The sequence below is a fragment of the Tupaia chinensis genome, unplaced genomic scaffold (genome assembly GCF_000334495.1).
Source record: "Tupaia chinensis unplaced genomic scaffold, TupChi_1.0 Scaffold145592_1, whole genome shotgun sequence".
NCBI classification, from domain to species: Eukaryota; Metazoa; Chordata; class Mammalia; order Scandentia; family Tupaiidae; genus Tupaia; species Tupaia belangeri.
In genome coordinates, this window is record NW_006205449.1 from 1,823,818 (window position 1) to 1,834,010 (window position 10,193).

General features: G+C 47.8%; 1 protein-coding gene across 1 annotated transcript in view; it reads left to right on the top strand.

Annotated features, from left to right (window-relative positions):
* DIPK1C (divergent protein kinase domain 1C) overlaps positions 1-9,376 on the top strand; it is a 30,127-nt gene extending 20,751 nt beyond the window's left edge. Inside the window, exons 6-7 of the mRNA XM_006168123.1 lie at positions 3,026-3,190; positions 8,838-9,376. Coding sequence (XP_006168185.1) covers positions 3,026-3,190; positions 8,838-9,059 — 387 coding nt within the window. The 3' untranslated portion in view covers positions 9,060-9,376. The remainder of the gene's footprint in view (positions 1-3,025; positions 3,191-8,837) is intronic.
* The last annotated feature ends 817 nt before the right edge of the window (positions 9,377-10,193 follow it).

Sequence of the window (10,193 nt, forward strand, 5' to 3'; positions counted from 1 at the left end):
ACCAGTCCTCCCTGGTCAGTGATCAGGACGACTGCCGTGGAAAGAGGTGCCATAGTGCCCAGTGTCGTGAGGGCACAGCAGGTTCTGGGGTGTTGGGGATGCGAGAGGGCGCCTGCTTCGTGAAGGAGCCGGTGGGCATGTGCACGCCTTTGCTCGCACACTTGCCAATAATCCAGCTCTCGGCGCGGGCGCCGCCTACCTTGTGCCCCAACAGCTGCACAGGACGGCCTCAAGTAGGTGCTCGGTGCGCGGACGGCTGTGCAGACAGCCAGCAGCTGCTCCCCCGGGGGGAATGGAGGTGTCTGGGGCTTTTCACACGCAGTGTCAGAACCAACGATTCCAGGACCTTTGCTCCGTGGGTCAGGCTGCGCCGCAGGTCTTCAGAACTCGCCCAGGCTGAGAATGAGCAGTTCAGAACCTGCTGCCTCAGTGACCCCAAATGCCACCAACAACGCGCCTCCCACCCTGCGCTGTGTTTCCTTGCTCTGGAGCCACCCCTTCAGCAGAGAGTGAAGTAATTCTCACCAATCTTTCTATTCCGATGCCGGGAGGAAGTTTGGAGAGGATGATGCGCATTAGGCAGTTTCATGCAGGAATAATTTGATGGTTCTCCTAATATTCAGGAACATCATGCAGGCTTTTCTGTTTTGTTGCTGTTCTTATTTTAGGCGCATAGGGCTATGCTTACAAGAGCTGTAATCCATTCTAGGTCATACACCAAAAGTTAACAAATAAATCTGACTTTCCCTGGTAGATGAGGAAATCAGCAGAAATGGGAGAGAGAAGGTGCCAGAAGCTGAAATTCTATCTATGGGCCCAGGGGAGGCTGGGGAGGTTGCCAGAGTCCCAGAAAGAAGGGTCTGGTAGCCCAGTAATAAATTACTCTGACAGTGGCTTCATTACCATAGGCTTTGCCCACTTTGAGCGTTAACCAGGGTAAATGCAGCAACTTCCAAGTTCTCCTCTCCCACCTGGATAAGCAAACAAAGAAAAAAAATGCACTCATCTTTTGAAAATAAGGAGATAGGAAAAACTGATTAAAATAAGTTTTCTTTTCTGTGTCTGAATTAGCAATAAGGCAAAGCCCTTAACTAGGGAAAATCACTATTATTTTTAAAGTTTATTTAGTTTTTCCATGACTGAGAGATGCCCACAAAGGTAGAGTAACAGATCCCAATAGGGTCTTGATGCGGCTCTTCACCCCAGCCTCAGCCAGTCCGGATCATGGGCATGCACGTGCCCAGTGCACTCAGGGAGGGCTCTGGGTGTGAGCCAGGAACCGTCGCGTGCGGGCCAGCTTCCAGAGCGCTGCGTTTTGTTGTTGTACCATCATCCGGCCCCTCCCTTTGTTCTTTATTTTTCTTATTATCTACATATTTTGAAACCAATCATTTTCCTCCTGCTCTGTTTTACTAATCCCCCAAGAAAACTTCCAGCCTTCCGGCATCAATCTGGAATAAAAAACAAAACCCCAAATCAGAACAGGGACTGTAATGTGCCCATGGAGCACGGCTGAGCAGGGATGAACAGAGATGAGCGCCCACCCATGGGCCCTTTGGAGACACCAGCGAAGGGAGTGGAGGGCTGGCATTTGGCTGCCAACCTGTGAGGGCCCATGAAGTGCCGGCGACTCCCTCAAAGGCTTCCAGTTTTCTAATAGCTTTTTAATACCTCAGAGCTGTCAAGTGCTTTATTTGGACAGACTTCAGGTTTTAATTTTTTTTTCCAGGTTCGTGCTCTTCTTTTTCTGTTGTGTGCGGGTGGTGGAAGAAAATCTGCATAATTTAGAAGCTATGCTTTTCCTCAGCCTGAAGTCTGTTAGGTTTGAAGTCAGGAAGATGAATTTGAAATTCCAGGAGGTCGTTGAGTTCTCATGCCGACAGGGAGACCCGAACCTGTTGGATCGGGTCTCCATTTCGCCCCCAAGTCAGGAGCTGTGATTCTGCCATTTCCCCCACACTCGTCCGAGTACTCAGTTGGGAGCCAATTGCCGTGGGTGACAGGCCCTAATAAGAGAATCTGGGTTATGTGTCTGTTTACCTGCACACAGCGTGGCATGTAGGTCTTCTAGAATATACAGAGCTCAATGATCCTGACCCTGGAGGCCAGAGCCCAAAGTGAAAAAGCAGTGCGTGTGTGTGTGTGTGTGTGGGGGGTGAGGATTCATTTAAAAGACATCTTGGAGGGACCAGTAGATGCTGTAATGGTTTCATCGCTGGACTCCCATGTTGTTAACTGCAGTTCAAGTCACAGCCCCAGTGGCTTAAACTCATGCTGTGTGTGTGTGCGTGCATGCCCGAGATCCTGAGAGAAGAATGGAGGAGAAGGGACTGTGGCGTGGCCAACCCCACTGAGGGGTGATTTCTTGTTTTCTGTCTCTCTGTCTCTTTGGAGACAGCACATGCCCTATAGCAAAAATCTCTCTTTAAAAAAATTAGTAAAAATAAAAATTTTGGGGCTCCTACTTTTATAGCTGAGGAAATGGTTAAAGGTGAAAAGCAACACTTGCATTTATAGTTCTGAACCCGCAGCTTAGTGTCAGCAAAGCCTTCTTTTTTTTTTTTTTTTTTTGCATAAAGTGCATGCACTTGCCAGAGTGAGACAGAGACAGTGAGAGGGAAAGTGAGAAATCATCCCCAGGGAAGATGGCCACACCACAATCCCTTCTCCTTTATTTTCCTCCTGGGATTTTGGACACACATGCACATGTGCCCAGCATGATTTTCAAGCTGCCAGGTCCAGGACTTGAACAGCGGTTGGCCCTGTGGGAGTTCGTTAACCACCATGCCACTTGCTGGCCCCAGCACGGGCTCCCTTTGCAGTTAAGTCTTGCCCCATGATCTCTGACAGCTGCTTATGTGAAAAACAGCATACCCTGGGAGTAAGCAGGGCCTCCCCAGGACGAGGCCTGGGCTCTGCTCTCGGTGGCAGAGTGATGACCGTCCGCGGGGTGGGCAGAGCAGACCCCTCCCCCTGCGTGCCCACTGGCAGATGTCTTGATCTCTGCGGTCTGTTCTGGTGGCAGGTGGTGGCTATCGATGTGGACATGGCTTTTTTTGAACCAAAAATGAGGGAAATCCTTGAGCAAAACTGCACGGGGGATGAAGACTGCAATTTCTTTGACTGTTTTTCAAAGTGTGATTTGCGAGTCAACAAGTGTGGAGCACGACGCGTGAACAGCAACCTGCAAGTAAGCGGTGGTCCGTGGGGTGGGGTGCGTGGGCGGGGCTGCTCTGCCCTCATCGCCGGAGACCCCTGGTGCAGAGCTGTGCTCTGAGAGTTGAGGGCAGGACAGCGGCGGTCACATGTCTGTTCTTTGTCCTGGCCCACAGGGCTATGTCCAGTGGCTCGGCGGGTTCGAGGGTGGGTCTAAACCCAGCCTCTGCACTTCCTCTCTGAGGCTGTGGTGAGCTGCTGGTCATGGAACATATTCTCTCTGGATCTAGATCCTGCATCTACACACACACACACACACACACACACACACACACACACGATGAGAACCTGGGATGAATTCCTCAAGGAGCAGACTGAAGAGTGGGAAGCTATAAGGCAGCCACACCAGAGAGATTGGACCTGCATCACAGTTCAGACTGGCAGGCTCAGGACCGGGCCGTGGGCCTTGGAGGGAGAAAGAAAGCCACATCTAGGAGATGAGTGATGGGTCCAGGCATCCGTTACCAGCCCAGAGGGTGGGGGTCCCAAATCCAGGGCTGGGTACACTGTCTGTGAGACCTACCTACTTGTAAAGCTTCCTCCTCTTCTGCTCTCCCTGAGGCTTGGAGGTGAGGGAGGATGGGCCTGGGGGCACAGGTGCTGATTATAACCAGAAAGAGACCCAGGGCCTCTGCAGGGGGCCGTGGTGGCACCAAGCTCACCCCATCTGCCTTGGTGCGTGCAGTCGCTCCTCTAGGCTCTCAGCACACATGTCCCTACTTTTTAAACTTGTGTTTATTTATTTTATGTCAACACAATGCAAGTAGGAACTTTCATCCTTCCTACAGCCCTCCTTTTTAATATTCTCCCCCCACCATCTCCCCAGTGGAGCCTTCACTGCAGCCTGTGCTCCTCATAGTCCTAACACAATGGAAGTAGGAACTTTCATCCTTCCTACTAAAAGCCCTACTTTTTAATATTCTCCCCCCACCATCTCCCCAGTGGAGCCTTCACTGCAGCCTGTGCTCCTCATAGTCCTTAAGCCTGGAAGGCCAGTTGATCCCAATGAGACCAGAAATGCAGGGCGGCCAGTGAGACCAGAGGCACTCGCCTTGGTTCTGAGCCATCATCCTGAGAAGCCTGGTGACCCCTGGGCAGCCCAAGCGAAGCCCTGGACTTCTGGGCGGACTTGCAGAATCACAAGGTGTGTCCACTGTAAGGTTGGAAGCGATGTTGTGGCCTTCAGAGGCCTCCCCATCCCAGCCTCTTTAACTGAATGAGCGCTCACACCTCGGCAGGGCCATAATGAAGATGTTTTTCTAGAACTGTGGGAACTGTGGGAACAAGATGACTTTTCACCAGGAAACCGGAATGTGGGCACCTGCCCGTCGCCCCAGAGTGAGAGACTAAGGTTTCACCCCTAATGCAGAAAAGGCTAGGATGGACTCATCAACAGGCAAGAGGAACACAAAGGAAATCAGGGAAGGATAGGTTCCAGATACGTAAACCAGGAAATCAGGGAAGGACAGGTTCCAGATACGTAAACCAGGAAATCCTACTGGCCAGAGAACTAGGAAAAAGATTTAATCTTACCGTTCAAAGACATGCAAACTAAAATGCAATGATAATGAATTTCACTTACCAATTGGGAATAGTCATTAAAATGCTATTAATTAGCAGTAGAGGCTCCAGGGAAATAGATGAGTGTCTACATTGTTAATGGGATTATAAATGATATCTTTCTGGAGAGAGCATGGCTGTTAGGAATATTCACGCTCTGTAGCTGAGCATTTTAATTTGTGCACATGTATGATGATTGCCTTCCAATAAAATCTTGGGAACAAGATTACAATTTCTTAAAGATATGAGGAAACGTCAAGCATTATTAACTGAAAAAAAAATGCAGGTTACAGATTGGTATTTGCAATATGATTTATTTCTGTTAATAGTATATGATCAAAAAGATAGATACCAAGATACCAAAAGCAATCATTTTGGGATGATTACAGATTATTTTCTCTTCATCTTTTCTGCATTCTGTAAAATTTCTACTTTCCTGAGTTAAATTTTTACCAAAAACAAAACAAAACAAAACAAACCCTGCCCTGCATAAATTAATGGACGAATCCATGTGATAGAATGAAAACTATTTCAGAAGGTGACTTACTGACATAAGAGACTCAGTCTGGGCGAAGGGGCATTTTAGACCAGTAGAGGAAGCTGGATCATGCAAAGAGTGCTGGGTGAACTGGGTCGCCAAGCAGGACAATGACCAGTCACCCCCGGCTTCATGCCTTTTGTCAAACTAAAGTCCATGTGGCTTAAATGCACTTAAAAAATGAAATCCCAAATGTACCAGAACGAAAATTCGGAGAATGTTAAATACTGTTCTAGCAAAGGGAAGGCCTTCAGACATGTGGAACAAAGCCCAGAGTCCATTAGAGGAACAGTTGACAAACTCCAGCTAGCTTCAAACAAACAAACAAACAAACAAAAAACAACAAAAATAACCTGTGTTGGTAAAAACAATTTTAAAAAATTAGCAAGTTTAAAAGCTAAATGAGAAAATTTACAAATTATTTGCAATTTCCCTTACAGACCAGGAATGTAAAGGATGGATGGAGGAGCTCCTCCATTTGCTGGAGCTCACACATGTTTGCCCTAGACCTGTTGACCACAACTTGTTTTTGCCAATGTTACACCCACTGTAAAGCCCAGCCCCTTTGCTTAATAAGGGACAACTCATAGGGCCATCTGAGCCCTGGACATTTGCTTTCTTCCTCAGTTCTGTGAAGATGTAGTGCCCAGGAACAGCCTTCAACAATTTCCTGCATGAAAACCTCCATTATGGAGTCTGCTTCCTGGGGAACCAACCTAAGGCTAGAGGCTAATATCCTTAGTATGTAAAGAGCATCCACAAATCAATACACAAAAGAGCCAACAACCTAAGAGACATTTGGGCAAAGGATATAAACTTGATCATTCACTGAGAATGAAGCATAGCTTTCAATCTGACTGAGAATGAGAAAAATGCAAATTAAATTATTTTCACACATCTGTTGGCAAAATGAGAATGTGACACACACGTTGGCAGAGTGATGGAGGAAACAAGTATTCTTGGATACATTGCTGAGGGAGTATAAACTGGTACTTTTATTGGGTCATTTGAAAAATATCTATCAAAACAACAAAAAAATCATATATCTCCTTTTTTTTTTTGGAGAGGTTTTGCTATAGGGCACTTGCCAGACAGACAGAGAGAGACATAGAGACAGAAAGCGAGAAATCACCCCCCAGGGGGGATGGTCACGCCGCAATCCCTTCTCCTCCATTCTCCTCTCGGGATCTTGGGCACGCACGCACACGCGCCCGGCGTGAATTTTAAGCCACCGGGTCCGGGATGCGAGCCGTGGTCGACTACGTGGGAGTCCAGCGACATAGCCATTACGCTAACTGCTGGTTCCCCCAAAAAATCATGTATCTCTTGACCCAGAAATCCCATTTCTGAAAGTTTTTAGTCACATACAAAAACTGAAAATGACATCAATTAGGAGTTTTCAAAAAGTTCATGGAAAATGCATATTATGAAAAAAATGCATGGATTAAATTTTTTTCATGAAAATAAAGTTGTGCTTTAATTCCATTTTCCACAAGCTCTTGAACTACTCTTGTGTTATGCAAAATATTTATTGCAGCATTGTTTGTAATGACAAAAGCTAGTAAACAACTTGATTTCCATCAGTAGAGACTGGTTAAAATTTATGGTATGTCCATTCATTTGAGATGTAGCCATTCAAACAAGTTGAGTATCCTTGTAGGAATTGATTTGGATAGCGCCAGCAGAGGACATAGTAACTGCATCACTGGATTCCCACATGACCAACTGTGGTTCAAGTCCCAGACTTGGTGGCTTGAAAATCACACAGGGCCCTTGTGTGTGCATGCCTAAAATCCCAGAAGGAGAATGGAGGAGAAGGGATTGCACTATGGCCATCACCCTCCCCTGCAGGGGGGATGATTTCTCACTTTCCCTCTCACTGTCTCTTTCTCTCCTTTTCCCTATGGCAAAAACCTCTTAAAAAAAAAAAAAAAAGAATTGTACTACTGTTACCAGCCACCTAAGTCTGGCTGCTGCTTCTTATGGTCAATGAAAGAGTAGGTAGAGGCTGGAAAAGAAAGTTTATTCTATAACTGGTTACAGGGAGACAAACTGCAAGCACCACCAAACTGTCTCAGAAAGCTCGACGGTGTTTATAGGGCAAGATCCAAGGCGTGTAAAGCACTCCTCAGTACAGTCAATCAGAGTCATTGCTTTCCTCTAAGTAATTATCCTGATTCCTTCAAATACCCACTCCTGGTTTCTCATCTGACCTTTCCTAAAACAGACCTGTGATTCAGCACTTGGTCAGATGGTTCTCATTAGAGGCCTTTCTTAATTTCAAAATGGTGGCAGTCCTGCTAGACCTTAGACTGTCCTGCTTCATTACCACTTGTGTAAAAGAAAAGAAAAAGGGAATTCATGATTTGGCTTGTGTAGGTCTACGTGCTCCCTCGGGGACGTTCAAGGAAGTGACCTCTCTCAGTGAAGCCAAGGGTTGGGGATGGGGCAGGATTGAGAATGCAGTATATTCTTCAGGACATTTTGCACATGAAAATGTATTCTCTATTCGGAAGAGAATTACTTTGTCTTTAAAAAGAATTCTAGCCTTTGCAAGGATTGAAAAATAGAAGCTGACATTATTTGTCCTCGTGAAATAGTAGCTTTGTTCAGTGCAGGCATTTGTTAAGTGAGCCTGATGTAAAGTGTGATGCAGAAAAATAAAACTCAATTAATTATGCAGCTCCCAGGCCTGTTCCCCCAACAGGGAGGAAATTATGAAAGCTGTAAAACAAATAACATGTTTAAATTGAGAATTTCTCTTTCTAGGTTTATTTTATTTATGATAGAGTTTGTGTGCATGAGTGAGAGAGAGAAGAGAACCCTTGGCGGGGTCTGAGCCTGTTCCTCGGCCCTCTAGCTCCTCAGGACCCAGGGTGCAGGTGCACATGCCTCTGTGGTTCAGGCTGACCCACGGATCAGCACCTGTGGTCAGTCACGTGGCATCCAGCACTGCAGTTCGGTTCGCTGCCAACTGCACCACCAGGCTGGGACTAAATTAAGAATTTCAAGAGATCTTCAGCATCAGGGCATTTCATACCCCATTAGAATGAAAGGCTATGATATAGTGGTTTAATTTTTACTTACACTCTTTTTTTGTTGTTGTTATAGGGTGCGTGCACTCTCCAGAAAGACAGAATGCGAGAAATCACCCCCCAGGGGGGATGGCCACACTGCTATCCCTTCTTCTCCATTCTCCTCCTGGGATCTTGGGCACGCACACACATGCACCCGGTGTGAGTTTAAGACACAGGGTCCAGGACTCGAACCATGGTTGCTACATGGGGGTCCAGTGACATAGGCATTACACCAACTGCTGGTCCATACTTTCACTTCTAAAGAAAACTTTAAAAAGGCTCCTTAAAGTGCATGCAGCCCTTTTCCTCAAATACACCTTCAAGTACAAACGGATTGTTTCTCACCAGCAGGCCGTGCGACCCTCAGGACGACCCTGTCCGGTGGTGGTAATGTTACTATGGCCGACTGCGGTTAAGGAAGCCCCACTCTCCCTTCTCTTCTTCAGGTAATCTGTGACAAAATATTCCGCCATTGGTTCTCCTCGGCCCTCACAGGCGCCGCCATCTCCTCCCCACTTCAGCTGCAGTTACAGGAGGCGGTGCGGGAGTGCGCAGACCCTGGAGACGCAGACGCCACCCGGGACTCAGGGACCGCAGCTCCCAGCGTGTTCTGGAAACTCCATCGGCTCCTCCAAGCCATGCAGAGGGAGTTGCAGGAGGTGAAGTAGCAACTTTCGGGCCTTCACGATGCTTACACAGAAGTGACCTTCCAGTGGTGTCTTCCGGGCTGTTGTAGAGACACCGCTCACTGCACCTGCGTGACATCTGGGCACTTTGGGTCTTCTGAGCTGCGAGATGCTATTGCTGCTGCCTGTCCCCTTCGGCCATGCCGAGTGTGCCCCCTCATGCAGGTGCCAGTCTCTGACCTGTCACCCTTATAAAACGGAATGGAGACCACGCGTCCAGGGCGCGCTGCTTTCGCAGGGCTCAGTCTTTCCGACACCCGGCGTGCAGGTACTCTGCGAGGGCATGTCTGGCTGTCAGAACCAGACGCTCTTCCCTGTAAACCATCACCATGTTTAAAGTGTGTGTGTGCAACTAAACTGTTACCGTGTTTTTAAAAGCATATGTGCAAATGAGTGTGAGCGAGCAAGTGTACATGAGTGTGTGGACGTGTATACAAGTATGTGAACATGTCTATTTACATGAATGAGGGAGTATGTGCTCATGAAGGTATTCATGTGACGATGAGTATGTGTATGTGAGAATGAGTGTGTGCACAGGCATTTAAACGTGTGAGCACAGTCACGTGCGCTCCTGAGCATGTCTGTATAGATAAGCATGAATGGATGTGCACTTGAGTGTGACTATGCATGTGAGTGTATTCATGATTATGAGGTGCTTATGAGTGTGTGCACAGCTGAGTGTGTACACACGAGTGTGAGTGTACATGTGTGTCAGGGTGTATACAAGTGTGAGTTGCACAGAGTGAGTGTGTACAAGCTGGTGGGTGTGAGCAGGTGAGTATGCAGGGGTGTGAAGTGGGATGAGGTTTGTCTAGCGTGTCGTATGGGACAACTGGCCACGCTAGCAGAGCAGGGTGACCGACTTCTGGAATGAAAGGTCGACCCAGACTGCGTTTTGGGGGGACGCGGTTTGCCGTGGAGCAGGCGTGTGACGGCAGCTCCCGGTACTCTCCATTCTGTGGAACCCGCCGGGTTCGTGGACCATGTTTCAGGGAGCTCTTCACCGCTTGCTGTGACCCTCCTCCGGCTGAGCAGGAAAGCGTCAGCTTGCTCACACGGGGTGGCCTGCCGCGAGGGAGATTCCAAAGGAGAGCGGACGCTGCAGTGGGCAAAGCA